The following is an 18613-nucleotide window of genomic DNA, read 5'->3' on the forward strand; positions in this document are numbered from 1 at the left end:
TTGTACATTTATCTTGATTTCTTATAATAACATTGCGTTAATACAATGTAAAAGAAAAGAAGAATGAAAAAAAACTTTAAAGTCAATTCCAGAAAAGCAAGCGCTCAACAACCGATCGTTACTAAATAAAATGAAAATATAAACAAAAATTAAATAAAATAATGTTTGTTGTGTTTTTACGTTAATTTGTATAATTTTAATTAAAAGAAGTAAATCTTTGTATTAAGAATCTCATGAGTGCTGTCATCTGTCGAACTTGTTTGAAAACAAATAGCAGAAAAAGCAATGTATTGCCATCTAACGGTTGTAGAGAGAACTGTAGAAGATGGGAGAATAAAGACATAAGATCCGATAGATGACAGCACGTAGATTATTTTTGTACTATACAAAGTTTGATAATTCGAAACAGCGACTTGTATAACTATGCAATTTCTCGTAAACTACATTCAGAAGTTGCATCGAAATTGAACATAGAGGGAGCTGAAAGTATCAAGTCTAAAATTCGTACGTACAAAATAAAAATTAATCACGCGGAAGATTATATCTTGTAACACAGACAAGGTACATGAATTCATATACCTCATCTGTACTTGTAATTTCAACATAATACCTTTCGATCTATCGGATAGAATTTGTAAATCTCTATTTCACGCATTTCATTGATCAAATCGAATACAAGAAAACATTTGTTTTGCAAGATGTATTTATACGTAGAAGCAATTATTTCATTTATGCCAAGAAAAATGCCAAGAGTGCTTTGTAATAATAAATTATTATTAAAATACTTAAATAATAATAAATGATAATAATATATTATTATAAATATATATAAATTATAATAATAAATGATAATAAATTATTATTAAACTATTAGATCGTTGCATGATTTTTTTAAAGTTATAACAGTCTAAAGTATCGATAGTTTTTTATTTAAATTAATTCCGATGCAAATCTGACTCCACGAAAACAATTTATATCGCCAAAATAACGATGGTAACAGGGTCATAAAATTTTTTTTCGAAAGTCAGAACCTCCTACAAAACACTACACATTTTGCTTTTTCTATTCTACATGCAAATACTCGATAAAATATTTATGTTAAATAAATTTCACATGTGCGTGCAGTTTTACTAGTCACTGTAACACAACGATGCTTATTGTTAGATATAAGAATGTAATGAAATAACAGTAACTTTCAAAATGATGATACAATAAATTTATTCCAATATCTCCTATCTCTCTTTTTATGACATAAAAAAAGTTAGAATTTCCTAGAACAGATATGTATATACTTAAATTGGTCCGTCATTAAACAAAATAGGTTATCCACGAGGAAAATGGAATATGCAGCAGGTACGTATGCATATGGTAGTTTAGAAGATAAAATAATTGAAAAATTAAATGAATATCATTCTATTGTTAGATATAAGAATGTATTCTGTTTAATCAAGCATCGGTGACTGTATTTTGTCTCTGCCGCACGATTGTTACGCAATTGGAAGAAAAGTAATAACTACTGTTGAATCGAAGATATTCGACGATATTTGCAATTGAAGTAGATTGCGTGTAACTACTACGTTAATAGATTAATTGGAATGCATCGCAGCCGGTAGAATTGCCCGGTCAAAATGTATCGAGTATAGTTGTCGAAATCTTAGGATGAAGAACACGGTTCTAACAGTACTTTTTTACTCGTGTCTCAAACTCTTTGCGGAAGTGCGTTCTAATACGAGGTATTGTGATGTGAAACAAAAGAAAGACGATTCTCTCTCTTTGTAAGATACCTATTAATTAAAAAAGTTACATTGTATTATCACTAGAAAGTAGAAAGTTTGCAATTTTCAAAATATATATATATATATATATATATTCCGTCTCGTTGCGTATACTTGCAATTAAAAAATGTTTCAAAAATTATTTCCAATGTATATTTTAAATATTTCTTTCTTTTTTTATTACTCTGTCAACTTCCCTTCGAACCTCTTTGTTTCTTCTTCTACCAAATATTTTCAAAAAATTTTAAACATTTCCCTGTATTTTTTAATAATACTATTCAAATTATGTCTTATTCTCGTAGCTTTTTGACCGATGACGCGAAAAATTCCACTTTAAAGTCGAGGATAGTTCTGCCGGAGCATTACGTAAAAGGTTAGTCATTAATTTAATCAAATATTTATGCTTACTATTATAAGTTGACAATAATACTAATAACGATGATCATCATAACAATAATAGTATAGCAATAATGATATTTTCGAAAAATCTATTTTAGATGATCACGCTTGTATATTTTTATAATTATATATACGTGTGATTGCATGCTAATCAATACTCAAATTAAATATAAAAAAAAAAAAAAAAAACAACACAGAAATTAGGCCTCCATTGAAACAAGGTTTACCGGTGATAGTGGACTTCAATATCTTCGTAGCTGATATCAATTCGATAAATGTGGAAGATATGGACTTTCGGTGAGTCAAAATGATAGATATGTATTTATCTGTATACTGTGCAAAATGCATGGGAAAATATGCAAATAATATTTTACTCGACTAGTAGATTCGACCTATCTTAATTAAAATTTCTTCAACAACTGTAGCTATCGTAACTACTATATTATTAGTAATATAATGTCTTTTAACCCTCAGTTCCCTCGTCTTTTATAATATAATAATTTGCAACTCATCTTCTCTCCCTATACCTAACATTTTAAACTCTTACTCTCACGCCATGTACGACACAGTGAAAAATATTGTAGCTAACATTTTAGAAAAAAGTTTGTTCGTGGCTATCGTAGATGAACTTTATATCTTCGATTTGATGGAAATGTACATGTAAAGAACCTGCAAAGAAACCTTGAAAAATCGGAAAAAAGTTTCTTAATCATTTAACGCTGCGCGCTACAACGATTTTATCAAAGGTCCAGAATTCATCTATGACAGACACGGACAAACTTTTTTTTCCATCCTGTACGTATGTACAGTATTTAGTTGAAGCTAAAACATTTCGTAACTCGCTTGTTGAACACCTGGTTAATACAAGTATACCTACACAAGTACTATCTACTTGTATTTCAAACTATGTTCAAACAAGTAATTATTACGCGTACATCACATACATAACTAACGATTGCCACGGAAATAACAGAATTACTCGTCAAACAGAGTGGACATGTTTGTTCGTCAAAGTTGGATCGAATCTCGACTCGATATGCCAGACAACATCTTCGAGGAGGGCGACGATTATGTGACGCTACCTCCTGAATTTTTCGACAACTTGTGGCAGCCAGATCCTTACTTTTTAAATGCAAAAGTCTCTGGTGAGTTTTATCACAAATACTATACTACGTATTATTTACATATAATATGAAGCAAGCTGTTCGAGAAAATGAATTACAAATTGATGATTTTTTTTTCGTACCTTTACTCCTTGTATGCGAGAGTTGACTTAAAAGTTGACGTAGTGGACGTTTGAACGAGGCGGCTGGACGTTGCACTAGGCGATTCAACTAACGCGTCTTGCAGTTTCGTCCTGTTTAACTATTTCTGAACTACTGTTTATGCGGCCCGTTGGAGTCGGCCCTTATATACGGCCAACTGTTTGTCTTCTTCCCGATCACGTGATCGGGAAGGTAAATCGTTTTATGGCTATTGGGAAAGTTAGTCCCATAAAATAATTACTATTCCCTCAATTACTTTATGGGCTTAACTGCCTAGGGATGCGCCCATCCATTGGTAATGGACATACCTTTGTTTGTAGCAAGGTATCTGTTCTCTAATGCACAATACAAGAAAAGAAAGAAAGAAGCGCAAGGACAGAATGCGTTAAATTATATATAATTTTTGAAGCATAAATTATAATTTTACATTTTAGTTTGCAGTTAGTTGTATATACGTACGAAAGACAAGAGTATTGAAAAATGGATAAAAATCGGTATTAAATGTAATATAACACAATGGCGCGACCTTTCATGATCCGTTAGATCCATGTCCACTACAAGTATACAGATCTGTTTCGTTAATTATATTTGTACAACTCGACGTTTATTCAAAAGCGCTGCAAGTCGTCCGATTCATTCGATAGCTCGCATAGAATCCAATTGAGTTCAGTTCCGTCTGTCGTTTATAGTTTTCGAATTATAGCATCATTATCCCTTCGAGAGATTTCGCAGTTTCTAGAAGGTCCGAGGATCCTTTGTGTCTGTTTTATGTTTCCCCTAATGTGAATTTTATTATACTAGCGACTTCCTTTACAATGGCATATGGTATTAATTGAAAAGCCAATAACGATGCGTGAATCTGATCAGATATTGTATGTGTCGATAAGCGATGAAAAAAATAATTCCTCGCCACTTATCTTCTTTGTGTGACCGTGAAATAATCTTCAGCTGACTACCATATGTACTTTCAGTAATGATTTTATAAAGATTTTATAAAGATGGAACTTTTCATTCGCATACGTAAATCTTGATTGCAAAAATACGAATACGTGTGTTGTTTGAATTTAATTAATAACGATGAATTAAAATTTTTTTTCTTTTTTTTTTTTTAGAAATTGCGGCGTTAAATCACAAATTCTCCTCTGTTACGTTGTACAGAAACAAAACGGTCAAATATTCGGCACGGATGCATGCCATTATCGCTTGTCAAATGGAATTTCAACTATACCCAATGGACATTCAAATATGCCCCATCTACATAGAGAGTTGTAAGTTTAACGACGAAACAAGACTCGCTAATATATAAAATAATATCTCGCTCATTTTTAATATTTCCTTCGATTAATTCGCTTCGTTCTTCGCTTTAATCATACTTACAATTAGATTGCAATTGCAGTTTATTTTAAGCTTTTGTGAAAATGCATTGAATGCACAACGCATGTACATACGTATAAAATATTCAAAGTATGCCAAGCAAACAAAAAACAAATCTCTGACAACATTTTACTTTTTAATTGTATTCAAATAAAATTCGCATAAATATTTGATCGCACTGTGGAGACACATTGTTATTGACAAGTTTCTTCGTACCTCTAAACTTAATAGTAGAGATGATTACATTGTATAAATTTCTTGATCCACATTGTACGCAGTTCCAAATTCTAAGGAATATCACCTAAAAGTTCTGCAACAATATATTTTATAATGATAGATCATTGTTGAAACTGATTGCAACGTATGCCTGAAATTTCTATGAGGGAACGAGTTGAAAATCATTTAAGATCTATTTACGTACTATAATACGCGCGTAAATTGTTGAAGTTAAAACTCGGAACACCTGTTTTTTACTTCAGTCTTCCTATTAATATGTCACGTTTCTTTTGTATTCAAAAGTATGTTGATTACCAACTGCTCCTTGAAACTTCAAACTTTGTTTCATTTTATTATGATTTACCACGCGTGTGACATTTCGACAAATTGTCAACTGTATTAGATAGTTAATTGAAGAGAAAACACTAAGGAGGAAACTTGTTCTAAGCTACGCGATAGTAACAAAATAGTAACAAAAACAATTGGCACAAATTCGCATGTTGTTGAGATATTGAAATATTCAAATTCAAATTACCCATAGATGTTGAAACGTTCTTACTTAATTAGGCTGCAGACTCTTATAACCGTAACCGTCTTATAACCGTTCCAAGTCACCGATTATCATCCATCCGATTTCTACCCGTCGATCCCAAACTCAACAGATTCACCGCATTAACTTGGAAAAAACTGCTATACTCGCGACAGTTTCCTATCACAAACAGAAGTTACGCTTAAGATGGGGAGCGGGTGCAGTGACGGTGAATCCAGAATTGAAGCTTCTACAATACGACATCGGGAAGCCGATGGTTGCTGAAGAAACTGTCGACTATATGGTCGAGAAAAGTGGTATGGATCTTCGACGTTTCGGTGTAAAAACGACATTCGGACTCGGAATGTGTATGTTCAATTGATTTACAGGAAATTTTTCACGGCTGGTGGTGTTTTTCCGATTCGAAAGACAGATTGGTCATCATCTGATACAGACCTTTGCACCGTCCACGTTGGTAGTCATGCTATCTTGGTTTAGCTTCTGGTTGGGATTAGATGCGATACCTGGTCGTGTAGCTCTTTTAGTAACCAGTATGCTAACCTTGGTTACTATGTTTACTGGTCTAAAAAGCGATATTCCACCGGTCGCTTACGTGAAAGTTAGTTCTAATATTATTCACAGCTAAACGGACTATCAATTGTCCGTTGAAGTTGAAAACCATGCTGTTTTCCTCGCTTTCCTTCCTTCTTCATTTTGTTCTTTTTTTCTTTCAAGTACTCTGTTCGTAAAAAAACAATATTGAATATCATCTACCTATATATTAATGAATTTTAATCCATTTCGGATTATGTGTACGTATGTATGTATGTATATAGGTACGTAGATTCGAGGAAAATGGCAAGGTCAGTTAATTAGCGAGATTATTCTTTTAACCAAAAGCTTTTATAATCGACTGACGAATGAAAAGTTAACAGAGATAAATTAAATTTCAATTAACTCGCGTTAAAGTCCTTGTAGATATAAATATAAGTTATACAAGTTATTTTAACAGAGAAATGTAAATTAACAAATTAAACAAATTAAATTTCTATTTTAAAGGTGTATAAAGGTTGCTTTATAGCACACTATTCGTACATATATGAAATGGTAACAACACGGTTCCTTTTATTATTTTGACATATTATGGTGCGCTATAAACGCTATATAAAGACCACAAATAAAGACAAAAAACATGATGAGCAATTTCTAAATTATCAATTTCATGTATGTTATCATTAAAATTGTTCTTTTATCTAAATGTGGATTATACAATATGTAATTTTAAAATCATTCTATGAACTAAAAATTACTCTTTACTTTTATTTATAAAATTTGTTTAATTTATCAGCCATTTTCAGTAAATTTAAAATTATGAATATAACAGATGAAAATCAAGAAATTAGTAAAAGTGGCCTTACTATGCTCTTGTGCTGTGTATTATGTACATACATACAAATATTATATATATACATGTCTTGTATCGTCATTCTTATTGTTAGGAACAATAGAAATTTTACCTGATACTGCCTGAGCTTACCAGAATATGTTCGAGTTTGAACGAACTATACATTGAATGCATCGTGTTTGAACAGTCTTTACTTGCAAACTATTCTCTAATGGTATCTTTAATGGTATTCTCTATTAGTTTTAAATAGTATTATTTATTAGTTTTAAACTGTAATACTAATACTTCTTCAGTGGTCTTCTATTTTCTATTTGTGAATAATTTAATGACTTTTTCTTTTCTTATCATTCTTATTTAGTAATAGTATTTATCTTATGGCAATAAATGCAAACTTATCAAATGATAGCTATTACATAATATGGAAAAGTATTGCTTTCATATTTGATGTTATCAGACATGGGTTATGATAGGATAAATGTTACGTCTTTGGCTGAACGAAACCGTTCCATTACGATATGTTGTGATAGTATAAATCAACCTTAATATTACACCATTTCAATGTTCCGATATTAATGCGATCTAATTTTTCTAATTAGCTTTTCTAATAACTCGAAAATTGATATAAAATATTGATTGATAAATTTTGATGTAAAATATCGACCGATAATTATTATATCGCTCTAATATATTTTTATACGTTTAGGCATTAGATGTTTGGATGGCAGGCTGTATGATGTTTGTGTTCGCTGCTCTTGGTGAATTCGTTGTGGTAAAAGTACTCGACTTGCGGTATCAATTGGAGTATGATTTCCAGTCGTCAATGTTCCGACATCACTCAACAGTTTGTATAACAAATTTCTCATTATTGTTATGAACGCGAGTTAAAGAGAATTAAATCCATTCAATACAAAATAAAAATTAACAGATTGATTCTTCTATTACATTTTTAAAATTTCGTTCCATGCGTTTATCGTCCCTGCATCGCAACCTCTGACAAAACAAACTTACAACATTTATTTGATATAAATTGTATTGCACGTTTCATCAAACATTTGTTTAATCTTTTGATTCAGATTGAAAACAGACGTTTTACTCGTATTATTTTTAGCGTATAATTGCCATGGAAAAGGGTCAAAGCATCTGGGATTATGACTCAACGTATGTACCAAAAGCAAGAAATAAAAGAGCTGGTAGCAAGCATCTTTTACAAAATGCGTGGCTAGATCCTGAATATCCAATAATACGTGTATACAAAACACGATCGCAAAAAATTGACACTTACAGTAGAATAGGTTTCCCTATACTATTTATGCTGTTCATTGTTTTATATTGGCCGATACTTTTACTCAAAAAAGCAACATAATATTACAAATACATAATATAACTAGGAAAAAATCTACAAATCATTAATGAAATTATCACGTATTGTACAGAACTATTCATACTGATAATAATTTAAGAGAAATTACTACGCGAGCAAAATACATATGTGTAAATAAGTACATGCAACATGTGTAAAAAAATTTATATAAATAGATTTGATGTATTTTTTTAAAAATATACATTACTTGAGCAATCAAAATACATATACATTAAATGAAAATAATAAATAAAACAAAATAAATTATTCCAAATTTATGATTACAGTTATTCATTAAATATATAAAAAGTAATCTATTTCTTTATTTTTGGTTTTCTATTCAATTTCCTCAATTTCCATAGAATTGTTATTTGTAGCTTTGAAAGCGCCAACTTTTTTCAAATAACTCATCGTATATTGATTAAAATCACATCTGTGTAAAGTTAAAATGATATTAATAATAATAATATTAATAATTTTAAATCATCAATGTATAAACATAATATACTAACATTTTACTCAGATCATCGTACTTCTTCTGCATATTTTTCTGCAACGTCAGCAGTATCGGCATTTGAAGAGCCGTATTTATTTTTGTTCCGTGATTAGTTAGTATAACTTCTATCCAAAGAAGATAAAAATGTATGTGCTTGGTATATTCCAATTCTGACGCTATGAATTTTAATGCTTTTTCGACGTAAATATCGGATAAGCCCATCACAGTTAAATTAACTAAAATAAAAGATGTGATAAATGTGTTAAATAATTAATAGTATATTAATAAATTACTATTAACTTACTGTCTGAACATGGAATATTTTCTATAACGCATTTTATTAACAATTTTTCATTCAATTTCAAAGCCATCATTAACGCTGAAAATTGTTTTTATTAGTATTATACTTTTATTTATTCTGAAGAAATTATTTTGTATATAAATTCTAAACCTTTTGCGTATTGCTTTTGACTTAAAGTTTTTTGCACGCTCTCTGGCGTAATTCCTAATTCTAATTCAAATGGGTCAAATACTAATCCAGCATCTAATGAATATAATAATAATCCTTCCGTTGTCGCAGCAGCCCACGCCTGTCCTATATACGACGTAGACGAGGTGTATTATTAAAATTACTGTAAAAGTAACTATTCTGAACCTGTTTGGAAATTAAATCTCACCTGTTGGGGAAAACTGTAAACTATATACCCTAACTTCTGGCTTTATATTTCTGCTTGCCATATCGCCATTTTTAACGCCCGGTAATCGTAACTTTACCTCTCCTCCTTCATTTTCTTCGCGTTCTTCTACTAACGCCAAATTTCCAAATTCTGTTAAATTTCGCTTATTTATAATATCCTATATAAAAATAAATTTTTATTAAAATTTTATTAAAATGATAATACATCCTCTTAGAAGATAGCAAAAATATTTCAAAGTTGACGTGAAAAATTTCTTACATCAACTGCATCCAGTGATTTGTTTTGTGTTATAACAAATTTTCTCATAAGTATAAATTCTTGTACATTGTAAATACATATATTTACAGAATGTCCACCAGCTAATATACACGTACCATCAGCTGAGTAACAAAGAACAGAAAAGGCCCTAAAAATTTGATTTGATTAACCCGATATTAATTTCTGTTTAAATTACTTTGATTTTGTTATATAAGATATATTCTAAAAACACTTACTTGCCCTTCAGACTTTTCTTAGCCGTAATAAGATCAGTATCAGACCTGCCACTACCTAAATCATTTCTTCCTTCAATACTACCAATTTGCGTCGCCGTTTTGCAATGGAAAAATGAGATTTGCCCATTCAAAGTTGCCACTGCTACTTCTTCACCATTCGGTTTGTACGTAACATATAAACCATCGGCAGTCAACTGTATCGTTTCGTGTGAGGAACCATTTTCAATCGCGTTCCATATCTTTAATGTTTTATCCCAAGATACAGATACTAATTCTGTGCTTGTGGCACTTGGATTAAATGCTAAACTGGCGACTGGACCTTCGTGTCCACTCAATATCTAGCGTATGAGATATACAATACAGATTACTGAGAATCCTTAAAATTTTTAGAACATCGATACTTTGAAAGTTCATGGCAAAAACTCAAATTTTTTTTATTTTAAAAAAGCAAATAATGAAAAATTTGTCGAATATTTAAGATTTCGAAAGTTCTAATTTTGTTGTTGTCACCTCCATTGATTTTATTTGTTATTAAATGTAACTACAGCCACTAATCCTTAATGTGTGCAATTTTAAAATATTTCTCAAAAATATACCTCTAAAAGTGTGCCTAGTTTGACGCTCCACAAATAAATTTCAAAAATGTCTTGGCCTCCGGCTGCAAGAAACTCATCGCTTGAATCTAAAGCAACGCAGGAAAATTGTACAGGTCGCGGAGAAGTAAGAGTTCGAAAATTCCTGTATCTTGCTAAGTCATAAGCTCTAACAGTTCCGTCAAGCGATGCAGAAACAATAAATTTCCTATTATGACTAAACATTACTCCTGTTATTGCAGATGTATGTTCTTGAAACGTAATAGAACAAAATCCGTTCATGGTGTTCCATAATTTAACTTTTCCGTCATCACCTCCAGTAACAATGTACTGACCATCCGGACTATATGCTAAACAGTTCATATTATTACTGTGACCTTGTTGTTTCATAGCATAAGTTTCACTTTGCCACTCCCATACTAATAATTGGCCAGCCGTAGAACATCCTAAGGCTATCCAATCACCAGTTGGATTTATAGCAATAGATGTAATACGTTGATCTGATATACTGAAAAATGTAGTTTATTAAATATTACATTAATGTTAAAAAGATGTAAGTACACTGCCAATATAAGCAACTAAACAAACCTTAGAGAATGTATCATATTTACATCAGGCATTTCATATAAATAAAATGAACCATTGCTAAATCCTACTACTAGGATATGAGTCTGCTGATGATATGCAGCTGCAGTGAGTGTCACTTTTATCTTTTCTTGCTTTTGAACATCATTAGCTAAGTAATGACGACCCAGTTTAATATAACGTAATTGTTTGGTTTCTGTCTCGTCTTCAGTACTCTTTACAAGTGATTCAGATGAATCTCCTGTGAAATATAATATACATATCTTATATTATTCTTAATACCGTAATATGATAAGATTATTTAGATTTATTAAGTATTAAGTATTAAGATTAGATTTATTAAGTATTTAAATTACGTGGTTTTAGTAAACTGTCTTCGTAAGCTTTGGTCTGTTTGTCTGTTTTTTCTATGGTTTCTTCAATATTAACATCATCTTCTTCGTCACTATCTGTTATTTTGTTTCTCTTAGTTGGAGGTACTTCCACTGGCATTAAATCTTCTGGATCAATTGTACATTCCCAAATACACAATTGCCCGTTTCTTTGAAACATGTAATATTATTATTTAATGAAATATTTCCTTAAAATGAATTATATTCAAAATACATACTTGCTAATTGTAATCAAATCATAATTCTTCTTTTCAAAAAAGCATGCTACAATTCCATCAGAATGACCACCAAGATTAATGTATCTGAAGTTTGCATATTTGTCTAAACTGTAAATTTTTGTAGCCATATCTTCAGAACCTACAGCTAATAATTTTGAGTCATAAGACCAATTAATGAAAGTTGTGTCATCCATAGCTGCATGAAATACACGTTCCATAACAAATGGATTAAATTGACCTGTTTGCAAACCAGGTGCATTAAAAATAAATACTGAAAAAATAACAGTCGTCAGTATAATCTTAATCAATGCAAAAAAATTAATTAATTAACTACATGTAATGCTTATTACATGTTATACAAGAAATATACCATTATTTTCTTTACACACTGCAAAATGTTTACCATCTGGAGAAAATTTTACACATCTTACGAGTCGTTTAAACCTATATTTATGTATTGTCATTTTACTAATCATGCTAATTATATGAGCTTCACCCACTGAAAAAAAGTTTTCGAGTAAAATTATACCAAGATTTCAAGATTAACTTCAATCATGCAATATAATTTAGTCATACCTTCATTGATTGCAATTAATAATAGTCCATTAGGTGATAAATCTATGCTGGTATAATTATACTGACTCTCAATGTTTAATGTATTTGACTTGTTGCTGAAAATAATTTTCATAGAATGATGAGTCACATAAAAATTGTTAAATGAGTATTACACTTACTTCCTCAAATCATATATCGTTATCCGATTTCCCACTGGACTAATAACTGAAGATCCATCTGGAGAAAATATTAAATCCCCCTTACGATAAACTGCACCAAGTAGATTACTGAACTATAAGAAAAAGCAATGATTAAATATAAGTATATAGAAATTATAATTACAATTGTCTTTTATTAATCTTTCATAAATGAGCTGTGAGCATGTCTTTATTTCAAAAAACTTGCAAGTTATTATCATGCACGTCATATAAAAGACGTAATAAAATGTAGTGCACAATAATATTAGGTTAGGGACAACACACAGGAACAATTGTATCATCTATTCTACATATTTCAGACATGTATTTCAAAAATTACTTCACAAATCACGAATATATTTTTCTTACCTTATATGTAAACTTCATGATGTTTTAATGTACAAATACAAAATGTTTATTATAAATATTTCTCAGAGGCATGAAGCACATTGAGGCATGTTTAAATCAAGTGCACTACGCTGCGCTACAACGTGACTTCCGTTTGGCAAATCGGATCACATGTTAAGGGTGTTGGCTCAACATTTTAAAAACTTTCTACCAAATTTTATAACTTGTTGTAGGTATAATGATATAAGCAGTAATTAAATTATTATTTTCACAGAGTATTTCAATGTATGTATTTCTAGGGAAGTACTGTTAAATACGTAATGAGAATTTCTACAATTTCTATGAACTTTACATCAATTTATTTCATGCCTGCGGTACAAACGTCAACTTAAAATTTCATTTGCAAGATCGAAAATGTATTTTAATAAAATAAATTAAACGATATGGAAAAAAAAGAAAGACAAACTCTACACGTCAGGTTGCACGTGCAAATGCAAATCTTGTATAAAAGTTTTAACTGTTTCATCTATATTTAATTCTATACTTAACTATTTCATCAAATGTTCTAATTTTCTACTATAAACAGTTATAAAATCATTGCTAGCAATTAACTTGTCTAAAATGAAATTACGAGAATGTACATTTTTGTGTTTGAACGTAGTCACATGTTAGTGTGCATTTTGGCGTAATCTTCAAATGCACGAGAAACGTGAGAAATGCGAGACAAATTGAAGGAACAAGCGAGATTTCGAAGGTAATATTCGATATATTTCTAGGTGAACGAATATTTTAGAAATTGGCATAAAAGATAAATAAGTACAGGAAACGTGTGTCACGCGGCCTGTGAAGCAAAAGGTTGCGCGGCGAAGATGCGCGATGGCCGAGAGGAGAGCGTATAGCGAATCTGACGTCACTGACGTCAGACATAAAAGATGAAAGACGCAACTGGATTCGCTTGAAACGGTGTAGCCCGCAGTCGCGAGCCAATAGGAAGGGTATAGACATCACTGAGTTTCGGCAGCCTCTTCTTCTCTCACTCGTCACTCGTCACATGACCCGCACTCCTGTACGGTAGGCCATATTTGACAGTGGCACTAGTTTAGCGAAGTGAGTGCGTGAAGATCGCTCTTCATCCCGACGTTCGTGTTTCCGACAACCTGTAAATACTCGTGATCTATTTGACCTACGAGTCTTGAACGCATCAGAATGACCGACGATCAGAATAGTCCGATTTACGCGCCGTTCTTCGGAGTAATGGGCGCCGCCTCAGCCATTATATTTTCTGGTGAGTTTCAGTTGTTTGAAACTGTTCTAGAGACACGCTTGACCGAACAAAGCGCAACTTAATTTGTATCCTGTACGATGAAGCGTGTAACACGTTCCGAAATGAGAGAACAACCCGTAAATACGAATTCTAGCAATGGCAATTTTATCGTATGCACGCCATTTTCTTTCTTTTTTCAGTCAAACTGCATACAGTTTGAAAAAAAAAAAAGAAACACATTTTGATAGATTAATCAATTTTTCTTAGATAGTTGTAATGGTCCGCTAATGAATATCTAATAAGTTCCTCTATCGTTTGTCGAACGATACGACTTATCTAATTTTTTGATCGCTACTTAAATTCGTGGAAGAAATCAATGAAACTGAACATGTATCTCCGCGAGCTCATAAATATATTTTGATACCTTGTCAAATATGACACCCGGTGATGTATACATATATAATACAATAAGCAGTGATACAAGTGCGTTGTAATCGGGATCGTTACACGTTGAAAATGTCAAGGATAGGGATTCAATTTCGAAGCGCCATTTTTCTAGGCACGTAGATCTAGGATTTCGTAATGTTCCGTAAATGCAGTCCAACCAGCTTAATTTTATATTACGAGAGAAACATTCGTGCGCGACGTTTGGACGATCGGGGGATATTGGCTGCGTTATTTCGTAATGGTGACCTCGTTGAGTACTTTTTGAATAAAAGTCTGTATGTATCGGGTTGACAAGCACCGAAGTGCTCGACTAATGCACAAGATTTGTAGGAATCGATGGAAGATTCCACCAAATGTAATCGTCCATATCGTCGTTTATCGATTTCGATTTTAAATCCGAATGAAACATTCTTCTGATAATCTCTTATAATGAAGAAAGTGAGAGAGAAAGAGAGAATGTTCAAGACGGGCAAACTTAAACTTTGAAATGTCGTTGGTGGGTTCCTATCAAGGAAATCAATACGAATCCCTTTTCTCGTGTGCGCCAGTCTTGAATGAACGGCACACACGAGGAGAGCTTAACCTAATCAAAAGCATGAGGAGTTTGAAATGCACGAAAAACTTTCGTTCAGATTCCTATAGTTTCATTGTTACCTTTTAAAATTTTTATCTATGTGTGAACCAGTCAGAAATCAGACTGATTAACTGTCTTATCATCTTAGGACAATCTTTTACAAAAATCCACCGTCGCAATGATCAATTACATTGAGAAATTCTCAGAAAATGAAATTGATCGATTTGACTTCTGAGTGGATTTTGTATCTACGAATACGTATATATATATATATATATCCGTGTATATAATGTATATATATATATTAACTATATATATATACATTATATAACAAATTTTTCTTAGACTTCCATTGCCCAAAAACAAAAATTATTTTTTGTTTTTTTGGTGAAACAGAAGACTTGGAAAAAAAAAGGATTGTCTCGTTGTGCCACGCCCCCCTACTCACGGGATGGGACTTACATGATTATCATGTGACTGCCAACGTGAGAATCATGTGACTGTTTCTAGTCACGGCGGATATAATATAATTTGTTACAGCCATTACCTGAGATTCTCTTTTTTTTCCTTTTTCCATTGTAGAATCATAAAATTTCGTGAAGCATGTTGACGAAAATAGTCACAGTATCGATTAACTCCATAAAAATCGGGCCTGTAACCTTCTTGTTAGAGATCAATATTAAACGAGATCGATAGCTCTCAATAGAAAGAGAATGTCCTCAATGCACCACGGAGATCTGTCAAACGTTATTTGAAAAAAATATTGAAAATATTGGAATATTCGTATCCTATTATATCGTAATTTCAATCGTTTTATATTTATCAATTGTTTTTCGACAATTTTTATTTCATATTATGCTTAATACGTATGTACACATTTCCGTGGAGCGTACATACATGTATACAGATATAAAATTGTAATATATATACGTATATATATAATATAATATATAATTATAAAACATATATCAAAATATATTTATGTTATAAGTAAAATCCTCTATTTGTACATGTCTGAGTAATTATGCTTTACAATTATTAAATACTATGTTGAAACACATTCATTGAATAATATGAAATTTGAATAGTAATGCAGATGATCTATTACATTGATAAGTGTAAAATACCTATTTTTATGTGATACTTGTTTTATTCTCAGCTCTAGGAGCAGCGTATGGCACAGCAAAGTCAGGTACAGGAATTGCAGCCATGTCTGTTATGAGGCCAGAACTTATCATGAAATCTATAATTCCTGTCGTTATGGCTGGTATCATTGCCATTTATGGTCTTGTTGTAGCTGTTCTCATTGCTGGTGGTCTAGATCCAAAGGACTATACTCTTTACAAGTATGTTGTGTATATAACATTATTTAACTACCTTTAGTAGAATAATTTAGGTGAAGTAGTTGAATGTAACATGAAGTAATACATGTTACATTTATTCTTCATATATTGTATTTTAATACTGTGAGTATTGTATATGAAACATGATTAATGTTGTACTAACATTTAGTTTGATGTTTATCTTTTTTATAATAAGAAATTACAATTATTTGAATATCATTTTATCAGATACTACAAGCAATCATTTCAGAACAACATTAAACACGGTTTGACTATTATATGGCATGTTATAAGTATTTATTTACTATATATTAGGTTTCCACAAATTAATTATTCTAAAAAATTCTCACTAATGATCGTTTATATCTGTAGTCTCACTTAATCAATCAGCTTTAATTCAAAACTTTTCTGAAAATTCATCATAAACCGAAATAACAAATTGAATAAATCGCGTTTTAATTGCTTTCTCTAATACATTGCTATGTTTGAATTGTTAATTATGTGGAACGTAGAGACGAAATTTTAAAATAGATATTAATCAAAGACGATTTGCCGAAAAAAGGTCCATAGATCCCCCTTTCCCAAAAATGTCCTCAATTATTTTGCTTTACTGAATGTTAATATTTTCACGCATAACCAATAGTTACTATTTCTCCTTCGTAATTAACAAGTGACTTTTTTGATCTTTTTACTAGGGGTTTTGTTCATCTCGGTGCTGGTTTAGCCGTAGGTTTTTCTGGTCTAGCTGCTGGATTTGCCATTGGTATTGTTGGAGATGCAGGCGTAAGAGGTACTGCACAACAACCTCGCCTGTTTGTTGGTATGATCTTGATTCTAATCTTCGCAGAAGTATTGGGTCTCTATGGTCTCATCGTTGCTATTTACTTGTACACCAAGTAAACAGATTTTAGTAGCAGGAATGTAAAACTCGTCGCCTGCAACCAACAACGCTCCCCGACTATTAAAATATTACGACTTGTTTCGACATTTTACTTAAACATATGTTTTCCATACATACTCACATCAGCTCATCTAAGCATCCTTCTGTAATACTGTATTGAAACTGATATATTAGAGTCCAAGCATTTAATAAGTATATATTCATTACATAAATGACACGATTGTTAAAACAAAACAAAAAATGCTGCAAGCAAGTAACAAGAGTGCTGGAAATCTAATTGATTGACTAAATATTTTGAATTGAAAAATAAATAATTCAGTCTTGCAGGAAGAGGATGTATGTACAGAAGATACACAAAAAGCAACAGGCGACAGGGGATTATACTGAGGAAAGACCCCAAATATCCCATGTCAAACATTTCTCTTTCACTGTATAGTAATCATTTATAGTGTAGTTTGACATTGAATTATCAATTAAGGTAATCGGCTCTACTGAGTGTATAAAGAAAAAAAAACTGTTAACGATAAAAGAATATTTAGCACAATTACATATATTAAATGCGATTGAAGTGGCAGTATACTGATTGCAGATGTACGTTTTTTGCGACAAACATCTAAATAAAATTATATCTGAATTAAAAAGTGGGAGAAATATGCAAAATTGCGTCTAAGAAACAGCATAATATGTGATGATTGTACAAACTATATCTTGGACGAAAAAGGAAGAAAGAACATAGATATTGTACAATCAAAACTATAAGACACAAAGTATAGTATGTGGGATGAAATTTTAGAGAGAAAAATGAAATGAATGTGAGTAGATAATGAACAGATACATGATAGTATTAAGTCAATTCAGAGGCTGCTGGGCGTATCAGGAATTTACATTTATTATGGGTAATGATGTATGTTTTCAAGTACTTCTGGGTGACTGCAAAGGCCAGCGGTGATTCCCCTTTCTCAGCTATAAACATACTTATTTCATGTTTTATTAAAAGAATATATATATATATATATATATATGTACGCATACGTAGGTGTATATATATGTATATATATATATATATATGTACGCATACGTAGGTGTATATATATGTATATATATATATATATATATATGTACGCATACGTAGATATATATATATATATATATATATATATATATATATATATATATATATATATA

General features: G+C 31.4%; 3 protein-coding genes across 8 annotated transcripts; 2 read left to right on the plus strand and 1 right to left on the minus strand.

The window, feature by feature from the left end:
• The first annotated feature begins 41 nt into the window (after nt 1-41).
• LOC122534852 (glycine receptor subunit alpha-1) lies at nt 42-8558 on the plus strand. Of its 6 annotated transcripts, none has more exons than XM_043665866.1 (9): nt 42-504; nt 2078-2148; nt 2372-2471; nt 3165-3319; nt 4552-4707; nt 5735-5875; nt 5948-6177; nt 7667-7804; nt 8072-8556. In XM_043665866.1, the coding sequence occupies exons 3-9, from the start codon at nt 2461-2463 to the stop codon at nt 8324-8326; spliced, it is 1086 nt and encodes a 361-aa protein (XP_043521801.1). In that variant the 5' UTR covers nt 42-504; nt 2078-2148; nt 2372-2460; the 3' UTR covers nt 8327-8556. The 6 variants fall into 6 exon arrangements, with proteins under 6 accessions (XP_043521801.1, XP_043521802.1, XP_043521798.1 ...); XM_043665863.1 differs by lacking the exon at nt 42-504 and adding an exon at nt 1446-1775 and having other exon boundaries at nt 8072-8558; XM_043665864.1 differs by lacking the exon at nt 42-504 and adding an exon at nt 1447-1775 and having other exon boundaries at nt 2411-2471; nt 8072-8558.
• A 49-nt stretch (nt 8559-8607) lies between these two features.
• Nucleotides 8608-13068, minus strand: LOC122534847 (periodic tryptophan protein 2 homolog). Its single transcript, XM_043665846.1, has 15 exons — nt 12921-13068; nt 12534-12646; nt 12376-12470; nt 12170-12298; nt 11800-12070; nt 11546-11730; nt 11193-11430; nt 10608-11112; nt 10012-10349; nt 9776-9923; nt 9497-9674; nt 9271-9414; nt 9124-9198; nt 8836-9055; nt 8608-8756 (listed from the first exon to the last, which is right to left on the minus strand). Exons 1-15 carry the CDS (start codon nt 12936-12938, stop codon nt 8660-8662), a joined length of 2754 nt encoding a protein of 917 aa, XP_043521781.1. The 5' UTR covers nt 12939-13068; the 3' UTR covers nt 8608-8659.
• An 817-nt stretch (nt 13069-13885) lies between these two features.
• Nucleotides 13886-18147, plus strand: LOC122534842 (V-type proton ATPase 16 kDa proteolipid subunit). Its single transcript, XM_043665837.1, has 3 exons — nt 13886-14184; nt 16344-16530; nt 17223-18147. Exons 1-3 carry the CDS (start codon nt 14106-14108, stop codon nt 17425-17427), a joined length of 471 nt encoding a protein of 156 aa, XP_043521772.1. The 5' UTR covers nt 13886-14105; the 3' UTR covers nt 17428-18147.
• The last annotated feature ends 466 nt before the right edge of the window (nt 18148-18613 follow it).

This window comes from Frieseomelitta varia, unplaced genomic scaffold, assembly GCF_011392965.1.
Source record: "Frieseomelitta varia isolate USP_RPSP 00005682 unplaced genomic scaffold, Fvar_1.2 scaffold_644, whole genome shotgun sequence".
In the NCBI taxonomy this organism is placed as follows: domain Eukaryota; kingdom Metazoa; phylum Arthropoda; class Insecta; order Hymenoptera; family Apidae; genus Frieseomelitta; species Frieseomelitta varia.

Bases quoted from the DNA above. Each gene is read 5' to 3' on its own strand.
- LOC122534852 (XM_043665863.1), top strand. From the start codon at position 1,660: ATGAAGAACACGGTTCTAACAGTACTTTTTTACTCGTGTCTCAAACTC. The intron at 5,876-5,947 runs GTATGGATCTTC...ATTGATTTACAG, and splicing joins CTATATGGTCGAGAAAAGTG to GAAATTTTTCACGGCTGGTG. The intron at 6,178-7,666 runs GTTAGTTCTAAT...TTATACGTTTAG, and splicing joins CACCGGTCGCTTACGTGAAA to GCATTAGATGTTTGGATGGC.
- LOC122534847 (XM_043665846.1), bottom strand. The intron at 11,731-11,799 runs GTATGTATTTTG...CATGTTTCAAAG, and splicing joins GATTTGATTACAATTAGCAA to AAACGGGCAATTGTGTATTT. The intron at 9,199-9,270 runs GTTTAGAATTTA...AACAATTTTCAG, and splicing joins TCAAAAGCAATACGCAAAAG to CGTTAATGATGGCTTTGAAA.
- LOC122534842 (XM_043665837.1), top strand. From the start codon at position 14,106: ATGACCGACGATCAGAATAGTCCGATTTACGCGCCGTTCTTCGGAGTA. The intron at 14,185-16,343 runs GTGAGTTTCAGT...TTTTATTCTCAG, and splicing joins CTCAGCCATTATATTTTCTG to CTCTAGGAGCAGCGTATGGC. The intron at 16,531-17,222 runs GTATGTTGTGTA...TCTTTTTACTAG, and splicing joins AAGGACTATACTCTTTACAA to GGGTTTTGTTCATCTCGGTG.